The following is a 20,027-nucleotide window of genomic DNA, read 5'->3' as shown; positions in this document are numbered from 1 at the left end:
TACCTCCTGCCCAGAGTAGCATACCAATTCTAGCTCGTTTCTTTGTCTCTTGCCAGTTTCCTTCCTTTTGTCTTTCTGGACTAAATCACCACTTGGCCCCTTACTGCCTCTCCCATCAAGTCTGAATTACTCTGCCCACTTTCCAGACACTTCTGTCATCATTCTCATTTCCTACCAGTTCCCAGGATCACTCTTATCCCATCTGATTGACTCTGCTTTGGTCGGTTCCCACCTTCCAGCCTTCTCTATTCAAACTCCACCGCCCCTGTGCCCATTGGCCACTGCACGTGAGAGAGCTGAGTGGTTGATTACAATAGGCTGGATGCTGCTGGCCCCTCACATTAGCTTATTTACCATCTGTCTTAGGAAGCTAATGTTGTGCCCAGTTTCCAGATGAAGAACTGAGGCCCCATGAGAAGTTGTTACTTGCCCCATGTTCTTGTCATTAGTAGAGTTAAAATGTGAGCCCAGGTGTTCTAAGTACAGCTGCCTAATTGCTGTCAAAATCCTCCTTCTTTACGGCTCTGCTTCCTCAGACCACGAATTTTTCTTTTAAAATCCCATTCCACCATTTAGTGATTGAGCAGATGTGGCATCACACTGATTGTTTCACAGTACAATGTGGGACAAACTTCTCGTCTCCTAAAATATATTTTTGTACATGTTGCTTTTGTGTGTTTCCCCTGGTATCTAGCCGTCCAGTACCTGAATCACAATAAATGTTTAATAAATTTTGACTGATGGACCTGAAGATAGACTATCTGCAAAGAGGGTATTTTGTAAGCAGCAGCAACCTTTCTTTCCCCCTCGGAGTTGACAGGTTTGCTGCCCACAATAGAGCCACTTGAGACCTGAATGTTAAATAAATACTTTGCATAAGGGGTATGTAGGTGTCTAAATGTGTTTTAAATATTAACTTCTTTACTACTGCAAAGGACATTAGTTATGCTTCCCCCCCTTTTCATAGACATTCTAGCTTCCCAATGTTATGTTGCAGGAAAAGCCTGGAATTAGACACTAGCACATGAGTAACACGTCCAGGCAACGCTGCCCCATGAACAGAGCAGACTAACATGGGCCAGATTGTTCTGAAAAGCAGTGCCTCCGCTTACGGTGACAGCACCAATACTTTGGGAAAACTGGTAACCTAGAAACCAAAATATGCTGCGTTTATGCACACAAAACCACTGAGCACCCAGGATGTTTGTTTAGCCTTTAGAGTTTGAACGCTTGGTGTGTTATGTCCCTGTTCTCTTTAATTTGTGACTCTGCCATATACACCATGTACCTATTAATCGAACACATACAAAACATTTTGTCTGTCAAAGTATATTTCCACTTTCCCAAAAATGAATAGTAATCAAAAAATACACTTGCTCTTCCTTTTCTCTCTCCCACGGATCAGCTTTAGAAGGAATTCCTAATCTTTATCAGACCTGTTACACCCCAAGCACTGATACCATATCCCTCAGTTCCACCTGAAGAAGCAGACATCAAACATACCTTGCCTCTCTTTAAGTATTTGTTGAGGGTTTTTCAGAAACCTAATCACTTAGCACCTTTTCCCTCCAGACTCGGGAACAACTGAGAAATAAACACAGGTTAATATGGGAATTGAAATAATATCATCTAATTTATTACTGGTAAAGTTAGAGTATGCAAGGGATCCCAAAAGAAAGTGATATTTCCCCCTCCGCTACCCCTAACATGTACTTAACCTTCTAGCCAGAAATGGGAGAGCTAGAGGCCCATAGGCATAGCCACTTCACTAGGATGTAGTAGGCCAGGCAGTGGGGGGGTGGGGGGGGCGGGGGGGGAGAGGAAGAGGGAGAGAGAGAGAATGTTTCAATGTCAAAGAAATAGAATGTGGAGAGAAAAGTGGAACCTTCATTTCTGTGCCTCCAGGAGAGCATAAGTTCCAAATATCTGGGATAAGAAAGGAATAATATGGGAAGAGGGAAGAAAAGTGCCCCTTAAGATATAACATTTTCTATTTAATATACCTTTTCCTGTGAATGTAATTCATTTTGAAAATAGTGGACATAGGGATAGGATGTTTGTTTAAATACACTTACTTAACCAGTCTCTTCTCAAATTAATTTAGCCTCAAATTGAAATTCTCCATAAAGACTTCTACCATATTGAAATAAAAATTAGTTAGAACTGAATAATTATGAAAATTCTATACATGAATATTTGTAGGATACAACCAAAGCAGTGCATAGGATACTTATAGCTTCAATTGCTTATATTAAAAAATAGCCTACAATTAAAGTTCTTATTCTCCAACTTAGGTAGTTGGAAGAAGAGCAGATTAAATTCAAAGACAGTAGAAAAGAGGGAAAAATAAGGATAAAAGTAGAAAGTAATGTGATGAAAAGCAAACATAGTATAATGGATCAATATAGTGAAAATACCAGGACTAAGAAAATTCAAAAACTCTTGGCAAAAGCAATCGAAAAATTCCAGAATAGATAAAAACAAACAAAAATAAGAATGAAAAAATGCATATAACTGTAGATGTTGTAAGCATTAAATAAATTAAAGAAGACAACTTTAGGCCAGTAAATTTGAAAACTCAGATAAAATTGATAAATTCCCTAGGAAATAACACAACCTTTAAGAAGTTGGCTCAGGAAGATATTGACGATCTAGTCCCATAATCTTTAAAGAAATTGAATCAGTAGTTAAAATCTTTCTATTAAAAAAAATTACTGACCTCATAAAGCTTTAGAAACAAGTTATATCAACATTCAAAGGACGGGTAATTCTACTAATACATGAACTTTTCCAGATAATAGAAAGAGGGACTACTTCTCAACCCAGTTTTTAAAGCTAGGCAACTTGGATAGCAAGATAAAACCTAGAGAGTATAGGAAAGTTAAGTTACAGGCCAGTCTGACTGAAGAACATAGATGCAAGTGCTTTCTAGTTCTGTACTATAAACATTTTTGAAACAGTCCCTCAGAGGATTTTCTTGTCTGAGCTGGTCCTGAACAAGGGAGCTGGGAACACAGTGTGTGTTCTATGTCAAGAACACCTAAGCCAGTTTTATTAAGATTTCAGTTCCAAACAGTTGTTTCTCCTTAGACTGTATCACTCAGTAGAGAAAGTACATGTTTATTTGATCTCACAGTTTTAAAACCTTGTGCTTTTTTATGATACTCACTTTTCTGGCTTTTTTTTGTTTTTTGTTTTTTTGTTTTCCCTTCTTCTCATAGCTACTTGGGAGCCCACAGCGTCTCTGCGATTTGGCAGGACCCAGCTCCACTGAATCCGAATCCAGAAAAAGATCTATTTCAAAAAGAAAGTCTCATCTGGATCTTCTCAAACTGTATGATACATTTCCCTTTTCGGTCTGTGGTGCTTAGCAAAGACTGCTTCTCTGAATACTACTAACTTGTTCCCAAATCCCTGAAATTCTATGAATCTACGCTATATGAAATGTGACTGTTTAATAACGTACCCACAAGCCATATGAGAAGTCTTATCCCAATTTATTATAATCATATGACTTTCTATATTTTCATATTGCCTTCAATAAAACCCAGTGTACAAAATGAAATGTACAGAAATTATTCATTGGGGTTATTTTAAGGAAAAGCTTATTGAATTAAAGTAGCTATAGGATTCCTTTACATGGACCCCCTGCTTCCCCCTGCAGAAAACAATATCTGATTTGGAAAAGTTGCAGTCACGTGCATCAGTTTGGGAATATGTTCATTTAATAGACGGTGTCCACATTATCATAATCATAGCCATTATAACTATTTTCTGTTTGAAAACTGAATACAAAGATGAGATTACCCATTGACTGTCCTTGTAAGGATTTTGAATTCCCATCTGGAATTTTGTTATACCCAGAAAAACCAGCCAATCCTGAGAGTGTGATTCAAGGTGAGTCACTTTAGCTGGAGATTTTCCTCTGCCAGCTTGGGCGTGTTTGTTTCATTTACTTTTTGCCCAGACCATTTAATTTCAGGTAAATTAGGATATCTGTTTTGAGTACTCTACTGTTCACCAATCTAACAGTTCTTGTTCATTTTGGAGCATTTTTCCGTGTCTCAAGTATTGATGTCATTTCCTCCTTTGCACACTTGTAGCATCATGGATGGCATGACCGAAGCATGCATCAAGGGTGGCATTGGAGCTTGCTATGCTGCCGTGTCCTGCGTCTGCACCTTGCTCGGGGCCTTAGACGAGCTCAGCCAGGGCAAGGGCTTGAGTGAAAGTCAGGTCCAGCTACTGCTTCTGCGCCTTGAGGAGCTGAAGGATGGGGCTGAGTCGAGCCGAGACTCCATGGAGATCAACGAGGCTGACTTCCGCTGGCAGCGGCGAGTCCTGTCCTCTGAACACACGCCGTGGGAGTCAGGGAACGAGAGGAGCCCTGACATCAGCATTAGTGTGACCACGGACACAGGCCAGACCACTTTGGAGGGAGAGCTGGGTCAGACTACACCTGAGGACCACGCGGAAAATCACAAGAATGGCCTCAAATCCCCAGCCATCCAGGAGAGCAAGGAGACGCTGCTGAGCAAAGTGTCAGAACCGGAAGCGGTGGACCAACCAGATGTTGTTCAAAGAAGCCACACAGTTGCTTACCCTGATATAACTAACTTCCTGTCAGTGGACTGCAGGATGAGGTCCTACGGATCTAGATATAGTGAGAGCAATTTTAGCGTAGATGACCAGGACCTTTCTAGGACGGAATTTGATTCCTGCGATCAGTACTCAATGGCAGCAGAAAAGGACTCGGGGAGGTCTGATGTGTCAGACATTGGGTCGGACAACTGTTCCCTTGCTGATGAAGAGCAGACCCCTCGGGATTGCCTGGGCCACAGGTCCCTGCGAACTGCTGCTCTGTCTCTAAAACTATTGAAGAACCAGGAAGCTGACCAGCACAGCGCCAGGCTGTTTGTGCAGTCCCTCGAGAGCCTCCTTCCTCACCTCCTGGCCCTGCCCAGTGTGGAAGAGGTGGACTTGGCCCTCCAGAACTTTGCATCTACCTTCTGCTCAGGTTGGTAAACAATGTGTTGCCATACAGTCAGCAAAAATATTCAGAGCACTTTGCCTCAATGGGCAATGACTATCGTGCTTCTTTGAAGTGCTCAAAGCATCTTAATCAACCTTTGGGTTTCTTATATTTAAAGAGAGCAAAGGAATGTAAGACTTTTTGGTGGTGATTTCTTTGAGCTGTAGGCAATTGATGGCTGGAATATATCGAGGGTGCCAAAAAAGTGTATACAAGTGGACACTTTGGTCAATGTTGTTCAAGCAGTAGTTCGCCATAATCAGAAGTGTCTGGACGCTGATGGTAACCACTTTGAGTGCCTCTTGTAATTGCAGAAGTCAAACGTGACTTGTATTCTTCTTTTGTTATCTGTACATATTATTACAATTTTAATAGTTTTTCCTTTCTTAAAATGTGTGTACATTGTTTTGGCACCCTCTATATTATGAAGCTGATAAATGTATATGGTGTGGAGTAAAGGGTAAGAGGTAGATGCATTTTAGAAAACTGCTGCTGACTGAAACAAAGTGACAACCTGTGATTCTCAAAACACTGAATTTTTAATTTGCTTCTATAGGTTGCTGTCTAAAATCATAGAGCAGCACACTTTTGGTTCATGAATATGCAGACTATTTTGAATGAGATCCAGGCTGCCCTCCCAATAGATTCTGAATTCCCCTGAATTTCCAAACTGTGTGATACCCCGGTGTAGTTGGTCACATCACATTCCCCAATCTCAGCCCCTTCCTGTCTGTCGAATGTGGATGTTGTGACCCAGACCTACTAGTTACGCTAGTTTGCGTGAGGGCAGAAGATAGCCACCTCGGGTTTGGGTGGGGGGAGAAAAAGAGTACAGGGAAGTAGCATCTCACACAGTGAGTAATGGTTTTAAAGAGAATTTTCTTAAAAGGTATTTATAAAGGGAAAATGAGGCTTTTTCCTTTCTATGTAGGAAAAATCCAATTCTTTCCTACTATGTGTTTCTTTCTTCTGTGTCTCTGCTAGTCACAGAAAATACTTCACTTCTGATACTTCTGGTCACCAAACTGTGGAGGTTTTTCCCCATAACAGCAAGGGTCTCTAACACAGCTGGGTGTCCAGTTTAACTCAATTCTGATACTATTTACCTGGAGATAGTCTCAGATCTCAAAGGTAAGGGCTCAGGTCCACAAGGCTGCCCTACCCCTACTTCAGATGCCACTGGCAAGCCCAGCTTGTTACCTGTGCTTCTCACTGACTATATACTGGAGGTTTCCATGACCCCTTCCTCAGGTTCAATTGAGGTTAATTTGCTAGAGTGACTCACAGAACTCAGGGAAACACTTACTTAGGTTTACCAGTTTATCAAAGGATATGACAGAGGGTACACATGGACAGCCAGATGAACAGATACATAGGGCCAGGCCCGAGAGTGTCCCAAGCACATGAGCTTCTATCCCCATGGAGTTGGGGTGTGGCCACCCTCCTGGTATATGGATGTGTTTACCAGCCTGGAAACTCCTCAAACCCACTACTGTTGGGATTTTATGGAGGCATGATCAATGATTAACTCCATTTCTAGCCTTTCTCCCCTCTCTGGAGGATGTGTGGAGGGGTGTGGCACTGAAAAGTCCAAGTTTCTAATCATGGTCTTTCAGTGACCAGCCTCCATCTGGAAGTCATACATGAGTGCACCCAGAGTTACCTCATTAGAACAGAAGATGTTCCTAGTCTTGTTATCACTTAGGAATTTACAAGGATTTTAGGAGTCCTGTGTCAGAGATGAGGTCAAAGACAAACATTAGAACAAGAGACACTCCTAGTATTCTTCTCACTTAGGAAATTATAAAGGTTTAGGAACACCGTGGCAGGAACTGGGGGATGGATAGATAGATAGATAGATAGATAGATAGATAGATAGATAGATAGATAGATAGATAGATAGATAGATAGATAGACTTATATTCCTAATATCTCAGAATAGTACAGAAAGAAAGCAATTAATAGGTTCAAAAACCATTTTATGGCAGGATAAATAATTGTCTGACCCCAAGGTGGTGGTCAATTATGGCTTCCCCTGAAATTCAAGGGTCTCTTGACCACAGAATACTGTGGTGGATTGACCTCCCTGGGCCTGTGCTCAGATAAAAAGGACTAACCCTGAGGACCAACAGAGAACTGTTCAAAGCCAAGATCACCACTTGCTCTTCTACCACTGAGCCTTAAACCTGTGTTTGTCATTGCACTTACTACATTTATCAGTTTTTGTTAATGCAGCCACCCTCCCTTCTCTATACTTTCAGCTCCTTGAGAGCTGCAACCATGTCTAACTAATTTTTGATCTTCCAACAAAGAACACATCACACACATATCCAAAAAAATTCTAGACCAATTACTGGAACTTGGTTGGAGCTCACTCCTGTGTGGTTAAGAAGTAGCTCAGTAAGTATCTTTAGGAAGCTGACCAGATTGTCCTTTGTCAAAAGGACAGAAAAAGACACTTTAATCTGGGAATATTTAAAGAAGAACATTTTAAAATATGAGAGTAATCCAAAGTTATAGCAAGCAGCAGAGAAGATACAGACCTTTTAATTCTGGACTTCTCAGATAACTCTGACTTATCTTAGAGGTTGGAAAGAGATGCATGTAACTTCTCAGCTTTCCTAACTGTGTTGTGATTCTTTTCAAGACATGAAAATACCAATTTTCAGGACAGTCCAACGTTTTTCTCAATATGTTTTCTTTTGGAGTTAGATATAAAAATAAAGTTTGAATATTTAATTTGTGGGCAGGAACACATACACACAAAATTCATGTTTTATTGAATAACTAGGGAGATGTATACTCTTCTAAAAAATTATATTTCTAATATCTTTTATACCATCATTAAATTTGACTTTTTTATTATATTTATTGGGGTGTCATTTGTTAATATAATTATATATGTTTCAAGTGTACAGTTCTATAGTATATCATCTATATATTGCTTTCTCTCTCTCTTACACACACACACACACACACACACACACACACAAATGCTTCTTAAGTCAGCTTCTTAAGTCAACATTTATAGAGAAGCTTCACTATGCTGTGTGCTAGGCATGCCAAGACATGCGTAGTTCATTCTCAATAAGCCAATTGACTGTAGATTGATGAACTTGCTCTTTGGTTCCTAAAGATGTGAAATAGTTCATGGGCTTACGGAGTCATAGGTGAAGCCTGAATTGGAAGGAAATGTCACTACCGTTTGGAAAGAGTTTTGTGGAGCCTCTGAGCCTGTGCCTCTTCCCAGCTGGAAATATTCATGGGGAAAGGACCTCGGCAGCCTTCTCTGACCACCTTGATGTCCCTGGTGCCAAGGCAGAGTCCAGCAGACTTCACTGGTCCCCAAGAACAACTCAGTAATGATGATAGCAGTAATGATGGCTTTGAGTCATCAAGAAATTGTAAAATCATAGTCAGGGCCTTCTATTTTAAATTGTCCATAGAGAACAACTCAGCTGCAGGAGTTTCAGCATTTAAATATTTAAAACTTAGCTGTCACATAACGTCATGTTTATAAACAACATGGCCCAGTTTTTGCAGATAAGTTGCCACAGTGATCAAGACTGACTTCCAAGGGCCCTGCCTTGTTTCTTATGAGAATTAGAAAACATACTTCTAGCAGAGTCTTTTATAAAATTTGAAGCTAAAGTAAATTTTCATATTTGTGCCTTTGTGCCTTTCAGATCAATACTTACAGTACATGCAAAACAGGACTTGAGTGAATATTTCACGTGGCCAGTCTGTGGCCCTATGAATGTGGCAAACTGCTCAAATTTTAAAGGTCTATAAAATGTTTCATCAGGCCCCATATGCTGTGACATTGAGTTTTACATGTAGAAATCAATACATTGAAAAGAAATTTCAAAATCTTTTGTTTGTTTCCACATATAGCTTTTAGTGATTGTCTATAATTATGTTGGTCATTTGTCTTTTAATTGTAGTGACCTCTATGGTGCTTTTACCAATTAGAAGTTGGTCTCTATTTCCTAATTACAGACCGATCCCTCTGTGGTCCTGCGACCAATAGGGCCAGTTCTCCTCAGTTCCCGCTGTGGTTTAATGGATCACACTGACCATCAGTGTGGGTCAGCCAAAGCCACTGAATGCTGGCCTGGGTTCACCTCTGGACTGACGTAGTGTTCTCCCTTCCCTTGCAAGTATCACCTCCCAGATGAAAGACTAGTACGCAGCTGAGATGAAGGAGATGGCAGATTTCCTTTGTTCACCCAAGAGACAGTTATAAAAGTGAAAGCAGAAGAAAGGGAGAAGACACACAGTGTTCCTGAGTCATAACCCAGATATTTACTCATTCGGCATCAAAAGCTTTAGACCTTGTTTTGCCAAAGTCTCCCATCGTGCATTTGTCCCTGACTTGTTACCAGGGTCCACTCTTCTGGCTGAGATCAGACTCACCTGGCATTTCTCAGGGACTCCTGTCCTCAGACAGCTAACATCCCGTTGAAATGAGCCTCACTTAATTCCACAGGATTCCAGGGAGCCTTTCCTTTGAAAGCAATTAAAGTGTCTTATGGTGGGCGAGTTCAGACAAACACGGGTTTTATAAAGATGGTAGTAGATGTGAGCTGTGATAGCTGCCCACATGCCTTCCTGCTCCTGCAGGGAACAAGTGGTGTCTGCAGAAGGTGGCTCCTCGGGGACTAAAAACAAGAGCCAGCTTCGCATGGCAGTTGATGGAGGGGAGGGGGGCACTTGGCTTTGAGACTACAGTTCCTTAGATTAGTGGAGTTCACTTACTGACCAAATGTGAGGCTTATTGCAAGCGGTTTGATATTTACGAAGTACCAATTTTCACGAAAGATAGTGTAGCAAGTATGAATCTCAGTTGTGCGAAAAATATCTGTTTCTTTCAATTAAAACAAATCTGATTCCAGACCCCCCACCCTGCCTAGCTGTCCCCATCCTAGAGTAAAACCAGAAAGTGGAGCTTATTTGGGATCTGGACGGGAAGCCCCTCACCTCTTATATTGCCAATGAGCCCCCATTGTCCCACTTCCCAGGCTCCCTGGGGGTCCAGTGATTTTGTTACCTCCCTGCCAGTGCGGTGCCTGGAATGCTCTGACAAAACCAGGAGCCCCTGTGTACGATTGTCTATTCTCCTCTGGGGTCCTGCCAACCCCTCCCCCCACCGTATTGCCAGGCAGCAGAGTGATACAGACCTCAGACCTCTGCCCAGCCAGGAATCTCCCTTCCCTGCCTCGATGCTGACTCCCTCCTCTCATCACCTTCTGAGAACGGACCCCAGTCTCTGGAAGGAGCTCTGGCTTTCTGAATGCAAAGCCAGGAAGTTGAGTACCGCGTTGCCAGTTTCAGGTTTGGGCCCTGTGATTTAAACACCACAAAAGGTGACAGTACACATTTACCTCAATATCATTGAGGGAACAAAAGGTAAAATACAGGAAAAAAGCCTCAAATAAATAAATTAATATGTAATCTTGACTCTGTCAGTTAGGATTAGGTTTTTTTGCAGATAGTAGGAAACCCAAATGATTACTGAAGAAAGAGATTCATTTTCTGTCTCCTAAATTAAGTCTGAGGTTGGCGATCCAGGCTCCTCGCTACCCCTGGTGAAAATGTGACTTTCATCTGAAGGCTTCCTCACTTACCAAGATGGCTGCTGCTAGTGGAGCTGCGTCTTCACATCCATGGCCCAGTTGAGAAGGAAGGGAGGAAAGGTGGCAAAGGGCCCACCTTAGAGCTAAATAAAGCTACTTTAAGGTGCTTTCTAGAAGTTCCACATAAAAATCTTGACTTTATAGGCCCCTCCCATTTATAAGGAAGACAGGGTATATTGCCACCCCAAGTAAAACCAGGAATCTGTTACTAAGAAAGAAGAGGTGGATTTGATTAGCAACTGGCAGTTTCTAATACAGCACCATATTCTGTTGTAAAAACTGAGTATGGATTCAGTTTTATCCTCATAATAATATCATTAGTCACTTCCATTGTCAAATGTCTCAAAAAAGATAGAATTAAAGCTAGTTTGCCAGGAATTTTATTAATACTGTGTGTGTGTGTGTGTGTGTTTAAAACTATCAATATATATAGTACTTGAGAGGCCATCTAGTGCTGTTGCGAGCTCCAGCTCTGAGCCCATCTTTAAAGCATAAGATATAATTGTTTGGGGTTTTATTTTTTCTTTCAGTTAGTTTGTAGAAAGCAAGAAGAATTCTTGAAAATGAAAACCCTATTTAGTATAAAATGATGCTTAGAAAAAATAGTGGGGGGAAACCAACAGCTTTTTCTAAGTATATTTTTGGAAACCTTGTTTCCTCATTTTTAGCAGCTTCGTTGAGATACAATTGACATACAGTATAATGCACACATTTAAAGTGCACAATTCAGTGTTGTTATTTTTTACATATTACATTATTATTTGTTTTTATTGTGGTAATATATATATACGTATATATATGTATATATAACTTAAAATTTGCCTTTGTAACCATTTTTAAGCATACAATTCAATGGCACTAATTACATTCACAAAATGTTGTGCAGGGTTAGGTTTAGGGTTAGGGTTAAGGTTAAGGTTAAAAAAAAAAAAGTTGTGCAACCATCATTATTTCCAGAAATTTTTCATCATCCCAAAGTGAAACTCCCTTCCCCCAGCTCCTGGTAACCTCTAATCTGCTTTTTGTCTCCATGAATTTGCCTCTTCTGTATACTCCATGTAAGTGGATCATACAATACTTGTCATTTTGTACCTGGCTTATCTCACTTACCATAATGTTTGCAAGGTTCATCCATGTTGTAGCATGTCAGACCTCCATTGTATGTATGCACCACATTTTGTTTATCCATTCATTTGTTGGTGGACACTGGTTGTCTCCACCTTCTGGCTATGGTGAGTAATGCTTCAGTAAATATTCGCATATACGTATCTGTTCAAATCCCTGCTTTCAATTCTTTTGGGTATATGTCTAAGAATGTAAGTGCTGGATCATATGGTAATTCTATGTTTAGCTTCTTGAGGACTATTATTACTTTTAGAAAATTATGTAATTATGAGTTACTGCACCAATCCTACATGCATTATTACATCTAGTTCTCATAGCAAATTTGTTCTTTCTTACTTAGTCATTTATTTAGCAAATGTTTTTTAAGGGTCTGCTATATGCCAGCACTATTCTAGACACTAGGGATTCTCTAGTGAACAAAACTAACAAAGTCCCACACTCTGATAGAGCTTACGTAATAGTAGATAATAGTAGTGATGGCAGATGATAAGCAAATACGTATTAATATAATTCTGGGTGGAATAAATGCCATTGATGCAATGAAAACAAAATCACAGTGAGGGGGAAGAATATGGCAGGGGTGGCAGTAGGTTGGGGGATGCTATTTTAGATGGAATTGAAAGGAAGGTCTCGGAAATGTTGACATTTGAGCAGAAACCTGAAAGAATCAAGAGAGAAAGTCATCCAGAGATCTGGGGAGACCATTCTGGCAGTGGCAAAAACAAATGCACAGGCCGGTCCAGGCTTGGTAAGATCAAGGAACGCAGGTCAGTGTGGCTGCAGGGAGTGGGAGCAGAGAGGGGAAAGTTGGGGTTTTATTATATTGCGATGGGAAGCTGTTGGAGAGTTTGAGCAGGAGATAGACACAGTTGACTATTCTGCCTATTTCCAGGTAAAGCAGCTGCGACTTAGAGGATTTAAGTGATTTTACCTAAGTAGCTGGTGAGTAATGAAGACTTGCCCAGGTAGACTCCAGCGTGCGTGGTCTTCTCTGCCAGGCTGGGGTGTGTATCTAGCCCCGACAATTTTCCTTGCTGGCTCTTGTCGCTTTACGGAAATGTCCTAAACAATGCATGTACCTATACCAGTGGTATTGGTCCGTAGCTGTCCATAGGCCCGTGTACCAAGTACACTGTTTGCAGCCCCTAAGCACTGTTTGTTCTCTTTAGGCATGATGCACTCGCCCGGATTTGATGGGAACAGCAGTCTCAGCCTACACATGCTCATGAACGCAGACAGCCTGTACACGGCCGCCCACTGTGCTCTTCTCCTCAACCTGAAGCTCTCCCATGGCGACTACTACCGGAAGCGGCCCGCCCTGGCACCGGGCATGCTGGTGAGTGTGTGCTTTGCACTTGGACCCCCTGAGGACAAGCGATAACCTCTGGGCTGAGAGGGATGCCCTAAGAGGGATGACGCAGTGTGTACTGTTCCACACTGCTCTGGAATGGGCAGTGCCTGTGGGGCTGTGGGTGGTGGAAGGAGAGGCGATAGGATTTGCACAGTGTTATGAGCCAGAGAGTCACCCAGCTTGCTCCACAGAAAGAATGGGACCCCAAGTGCCTGGAAGTGGCTGCCTGCCAATGGCCCAGTAGTGTCACATGTGTAATATACCATCAAAAACACGTGATTGGCAGGTCAAGGAACATCAGAAGATGTGCACCGACTGGTACCCTTTGCTGAAAGTGAAGGCACCTTTTACAAAACCTCTTTTGTCTTCCAAAGTCTACCCTGACCTACTCATGACCCAAAGCTAAGCTTACTCATTTGTTAATGACGAAGCACTTCCTGGGAGGTGTGGGATGAGAATGCTGCCCTATTCTGTGGTCGGCTCCCCTGCCTGAGCAAGCCACCCCACGGTGTACCATCCTGTCAGTCTGTGAGCTGTGTGAAGGGAATCAGCAGTCCTTCGTTTGCTTGATAAAGTGTAAATTCCCAAGGGTCAGTGGTGGCCTCGTGAGTGTAAGTCATGTATCTCTGGAAACATGTTCTTTCAGGAAGCTCCTTCCATCTCTGCTGCTGTTGGGCAGTGAGATGCTCTGTTCAGTATTTCTGTGCAGTTTCTAATCCTCCCACACATCAAAGAGTAAAAATGTAGTTTCCCCAGTCCTTCAGCGGGGTTCTTAAAAGAATATCGTGCATGAAAGGAACTTCATGAAGTTTGGGACTTCTCCATCTCAGTTTCCCCTTCTCTTGCCGACCCCTGCCCCCACTCAACAAGGTATTTTTTCCTGTAAGCATTGACTCAGTGGACGTGTGAAGGGAAGAGGCAGGGGAGGAATGGAGGAGCCTGCGTGTTTGCCAGGATCAGAATTTGGTCACCTTGTCATGTGATCTTCTCTGTAGAAAGAGTTCATGAAGCAGGTCCAGACCAGCGGGGTACTGATGGTCTTCTCCCAAGCCTGGATCGAGGAACTCTTCCATCAGGTGCTTGACCGAAACATGCTGGGAGAAGCTGGCTACTGGGGCAGCCCGGAGGACAACAGCCTCCCGCTCATCACCATGCTGACAGGTCGGTGGCTGCTTACGTGGCTCTGTGGCACTGGGTGAGGTGGGAGGGCTCACACTTCAGATCCCCTTTTGGGGAAGCAATGGTGTTTGAAGCAGACCTGGAAATGGCACCCACAGTGCTTCTCTGGCCGTTGGTGACAGTTTCAGAAAAAGTGTCATGAATTCACTTCTCAGGCAATTTCTGTTATTTTTCCACATGGGACTCTGCAGAGCTCACTGCGCCCTATTAGATTAGGAATTACTTAGCACCTTTGTCTGTTGGTGGAAAACTATAGGCGTCTTCTGAGATATGAAGTGCTTTCTGGGCGCAAAGCCCAGAATTATTCCTGGAACCTCTCATATACTAATAGATACTATTATCTGCATTATGCTATATCATTCAGTGCTGCTGGCAATTTGCCAGTAATATAAAATGATTGATTTAAAACTTGGCTCCATTCCCATTTCTTATCCATATCAGCGGTCTTCCCTTCCCTTCTCAGCTATTCCAGATTTAAAAACAATGCCAAATAGTTGTCCAGCATCTTTGTTTTCCATGTCCAAAGTTTTAAAAATCCTATGTCACTATTAGAAATTTGACATGAGCACATAGAGAGCATTATGGGATGTGGTCACGAAGTAATTTTTTTTTGTCAAAAGCAGCCATTTGCGGCTTTGCATGGCTTAACTCTCATGTCAGGGAAAGATCAGTGAGTACCCAAAAGTTTACTCTGGTCAGCAGCCTTAATAAATTGGATCTTCAGGCCCATCTTGCATTGAATCTGAGTGATCCTCGCATGGTGCCAGCTGACAGGATGTGTAGAGCATGGTCCTGCATTGGATGCCTCCCCTGCCCTCCCTGTAGTGCCACATGTCCTCACACAGCTAAGCATGGCTCTGCGCCAGGTAGGACACACTAGCAGGAGCAGGACTGGGCTGGGCAGGACAGTCCAGCTGGGAGGCAGGATCTGTTGTCCAAAGGGTGTGTTATGTCACCTGTGGTTGGTATTGGATGCTCTGACCAAAGTGGCAGAGTGGACTACTGGTACTTGGAACCCAACAATGAGGCATGTGGAGGAAGGTGTTATTTAGGAGGCAGGTAGGAAGTCAAGACACACAGTGAGGTCTTTCCACAGCAGGCAGAGTCCTGGTCATTGTCCGGCATTTGGAGTCTCGATTCCAGAACTAGGATGGAATGTGGGGGAAGCAAGGCTGGGTCCTAAGCTTTAGGTATGAGGATCACTGGATATGTGACCATTAATAATTCGTATTTTATTAATCATGGTAACATTTACATCCATTTGAAAAATGGGGATTCAACAATGTGTGAGACATTTACTCAGTCTCTTTATGAGCAGTGCTTGGTTTCCATCTGTCTTCACAAACTCCGTTCAAGAGGGTTTGAAGGTGCTGCCCAGAGCTCAGAAGTTCCTTGGAATTTGACTGAGGATCCTAAACATGCCGGGTTTAATTTTTAAATACCATAGTGTCTGCCAAAATTAATCTCTTAACTTAAACCTTAATAAAAGGAGTCATTCAGCAGATGTAAAACTGAACAAATAACAAGCTATTCCCAGTAGCTGTATTCATCAGTCATCACTGTTAATCAGCCTCCTCTTTTATAATAGAACAGTAAGCTCAATTGCTATGTCCATAGGAAAGTTATCAATTTTAGATTAATCAGAGAAAAACAGGCTTTTCATGAGAATTCGACACAATTAGGCTCTACTATTAATTTCTGTAGCAAATTTAAGGTATGAAGTGACAAGAGAATTTGAGCAGTAATTAGCCTAGAACTTGGAAACTTCCATCTGATCTTTTCATTATGTGCCAGGAAAAGCTATAGCAACAATCTGATCATCAACACTGTACTAACCGTGGCCTATCCTGATGTCATGGTAAAGTGTCCTACAAAATACTGCAGTATTAATGCTTACATAACCTTTGCATTACTTGAATTCATCAGTCCTTTACCTAGCATGTTGGCAACAATATAACTTTGATAAATGGGCAATTTCTGGTGAAAGTCATTAGACCACTTTACCATAAGTCAAATTAATTTCAGTGATACTGGTCTGTTCCCACTTGAGTCGCCATATGGATTTCTCCCTGCTCCTCCTCCCACCAGTTTTATTGAGCTATAATTGACATATGACATTTTATTCACCCAAGCTGCACAACATAATGATTCGATATACATGTATATTGCAAAATGATCACCACAGTCATTTTAGTTAACATTAATCACCTCACGTAGTTACATTATTTTTCTTGTGATGAGAACTTTTGAGATCTACCCTGTTAGCAACTTTCAAAGAAATGTGTTGCCAGAAGTCGCTAGGCTTCTTGGAGTTACTGTAAGAATAAAAAGTATAATCAAATAATTTTCAAAAACCATGCAAAGAAGTCTCATCCTATTGGAGTGAAATTCTAAAGTCAAAGAATAAACTTATGCTGCCCTCTTTTCCCCTTCCCTCTCTATGTTGCATTGAGCTATGTTAGTTGCATTCAAATTCAGATGATTTAACTCCATGGTCACTTCTCCAATGGTTACTTCCTTTATGCTGAGAAATTTGGGGCCCAGATAATGGAGTGCCTGACTCAAGGCTACAAGGCTACTGAATTCAGAGCCAAAGCTGAAGCCTAGTATTCTCAACCTCGAGCCAATCTCTTCTTGCCAGCATGTTAGGGAGTGGTTTGTTGAGCTAATTTTGTAGATGAACCAAAATTTAAACATGGTAAATTGGGATCCTGGACTGAGCTAGAGTTTGGTGTCATGGAAAGAGGCATGAATGGGAGTCAGAAGACATGACTACTGAGTCTAAGTCCTTCTGTTACCAGCCTGATATCCTTGGGCATTTACCTACTTTGAGTATTTATTTCCTCCTCTGTGAAATAGGAATAATAATTCTTAGTCTGCCTATCTACTTGGAGTTGTTGGGAAGATCTAATGAAAAAATAAATGTTACGTAAAAACACTTTGAAAATTGTAAAGTATTATTATTAAGGTATTACTGTTGTACTTTGGAACCAGGTTATATGATTATCTGACCAAAGAGGCTTATTCTCTGCTTAATTCTTATGAGGAAGCTCTGAAAGACAAATCCATGTTAAGGTATCTTGTACATATAAAATTTGGGAATAATGCCACTGTTTTGAATGAAAGGAGTATTCAAATATCATAATATTCTAAAACAATAGATTTTCTAACAACAGAGATAGTAGAGTCTATCTTTATTTTTTTCAAATAAAAAATATATAACCTAAGAGAAGAATGCTCTAGCAATAAAAAAACTAAAAAAACAACAAACAAAAACAAACAAACACTGGACTCAATGAATAACACAAAAATTTTAATATTCTAAAAAAGGTTGCTACATACTTGTTACATAATAGCTTCAATGGATATTTGTCAGGGAAAAAATGAACATTGTGGTGGCCGTTTGTTTTGGATGGATTCTTCTAATCAAGAAAAATCTTGTTCTTTTTTTCTTGACAGATATCGATGGCTTGGAGAGCAGTGCAATTGGGGGGCAGCTGATGGCCTCTGCTTCTACAGAGTCTCCTTTCACCCAGGGTAGGAGAATTGATGACTCCACAGTGTCAGGTAAGAGTCTTGAGCTTATGAATATACATGCATCGCATTTGGTACTAGCAGTTAAACCTTTACGGGTAGTTTTGGTGCTGACATAAATGAATTAAGGTTTTGTCTTTACACAAGAAGGGCCTGACGGAAGTTACTTAGCATCATTCAGCTGATGATGCAACATTTATTATTTAAAAGCATAAAGTGAAATCCGTTAAATTGTATTTCCCGTACTAGAAGTGCATACAACTCAGTATTGCTAATTTGATGGTTAAAGAATCCCATGCCATTCATTGCCAGGTTGTTTTTTTCCCTGGAAATGACTCAGTCTCCTTCATATTCTAGGTGTGGCATTTGCTCGCTATATTCTGGTTGGCTGCTGGAAGAACTTGATCGATACCTTATCAACCCCGCTGACGGGCCGAATGGCAGGGAGCTCCAAAGGCCTGGCCTTCATTCTGGGAGCTGAAGGCATCAAAGAGCAGAACCAAAAAGAACGGGATGCCATCTGCATGAGCCTCGATGGGCTGCGCAAAGCAGCGCGGCTGAGCTGTGGTCTAGGTACCGGCAGGAGTAGAATTTATGACCCGTGGCCTGAGGGATGTCCCCAATGAAACACATCGGGAATGGCCCTAGTGGGAAACAAGTGTTTTAGAAGGGGCTCTTCCTGGTGAATGGTTAGAGACTCACTGAAGGGGTAACTGTTTGTTTCCCCTAAAGGAGTCGCGGCTAACTGCGCCTCGGCCCTTGCTCAAATGGCCGCTGCCTCCTGTGTCCAGGAAGAAAAAGAGGACAAGGAAGTCCAAGAACCCGGTGATGCCATAGCACAAGGTAACAGCTGAAGGGCCAGACTCCACCTGGTGTCTTATATGCAGTGTGCACACACCTGCACAAGCAGGAGCAAACACTTGTCTCCATTCCATGTGGGATACACAGCACATGTCTGTCACTGATCACGAGATCCTACGGGGTGATAGGCTTGGGACTGTTTTACCTGAGATCCACCTGGCTGAGCTGGTCACACCTCTATCATCATGTGGCCTCTGGGTTTGACACGTCACAGTGTGCACAGTTGAGGACCCTTCAGGTTTCATTGGGGGGGGGGAGGGCAGTTTTCTGAAAAAGAAAATGAACCAGATGGAGGAAATCCCTGAGAGGAGGCTCACAGAGACTTTGCTCTTACCAGAGAACTCAGGAAAGGGTTCTCTTTCCTGAGAACTTTTCTGAACTTAGGAAAGGGTTAAGTGTTTAACTTGTTAAAATCAGTTAGTCAATGAAGTGGATGATTAAGTATAAGGAAAGAGAGCAGCCTTCCTAATTGCAATGAAAGGTAAATGGTAGGCAGCAAACAGAAGGAAAAATTGGAAGCTTGGTACAATTTATACCAATACTATGTATCAGGTATATAAAATAGCTAGTTGCAGAAACCATTGGCACATTTTTAGAAAACTGAGAAAAACAGGTTAAGCCACTGTTCCTCAAACTTGAGTAATATACAGAGACCCATTTGGAAGCAGAGTAGCCTTCACAGATCCCAGTGTTAACTGCAATAAAACTATCACAATTTGACTTAATATGCACAACCATAAATTATATAAAAATCCTTACATTTAAAGTTCTTTTAAAATTATAAAACCAAAACTAATATTCAAATTATATACCAATAAAAAAGAAAATCAGTGTCACATCCCTGAGACACATGGTAATTTGCTAAAAGTCAATTTGCCCTTTACAGCAGGAATACAGTTCAGCTTCCTCTGAAGTGAGCGTGCTGTATTTCTGGGTTCTGCACCATCCCTCAGTTGTCCCACCGGACCATCTCCCATTCACTTGACACCTTTATTTACAGAGCATGTTGTCATTTGGCCTTGCCTTGGCGTTTTGCATACTTGACATCTTAAGTCACCTTCTGCACTCTTTCTCATTGGTCATCTACAATAAAAATTTATTTGAGAATCATAAATATAAAGTTAAACACAGGGAGTGACATGATACGGTAATTTTCGGTCATAAAGCAGTCGTCATGACACTCAGAGTGAAATGCATATGTTGTTTTAGGTGAATGCATAACATTAAATAAATCTCAGCGAGAACTTGTAAAACATCAGGCATTCTATCATTTTGAGATACTATCATTTTGAGTGCACAGGGACAGGAT

The 20,027-nt window shown here is 41.6% G+C and overlaps 1 protein-coding gene across 2 annotated transcripts in view; it reads left to right on the top strand.

The window, feature by feature from the left end:
- The window catches only part of ARFGEF3 (ARFGEF family member 3), a 150,041-nt gene that overhangs the window by 87,295 nt on the left and 42,719 nt on the right, over positions 1 to 20,027 (top strand). For both annotated transcript variants that reach the window (XM_019732728.3, XM_019732729.3), the window contains 7 exons: positions 3,222 to 3,334; positions 4,104 to 5,017; positions 12,963 to 13,129; positions 14,140 to 14,305; positions 17,783 to 17,890; positions 18,215 to 18,430; positions 18,590 to 18,700. In XM_019732728.3, coding sequence (XP_019588287.3) covers positions 3,222 to 3,334; positions 4,104 to 5,017; positions 12,963 to 13,129; positions 14,140 to 14,305; positions 17,783 to 17,890; positions 18,215 to 18,430; positions 18,590 to 18,700 — 1,795 coding nt within the window. The remainder of the gene's footprint in view (positions 1 to 3,221; positions 3,335 to 4,103; positions 5,018 to 12,962; positions 13,130 to 14,139; positions 14,306 to 17,782; positions 17,891 to 18,214; positions 18,431 to 18,589; positions 18,701 to 20,027) is intronic.

The sequence above is a fragment of the Rhinolophus sinicus genome, chromosome 2 (genome assembly GCF_057876585.1).
Source record: "Rhinolophus sinicus isolate RSI-liver-muscle chromosome 2, RSI-T2T, whole genome shotgun sequence".
NCBI lineage: Eukaryota > Metazoa > Chordata > Mammalia > Chiroptera > Rhinolophidae > Rhinolophus > Rhinolophus sinicus.
This window is presented reverse-complemented; position numbering and strand designations above follow the sequence as displayed.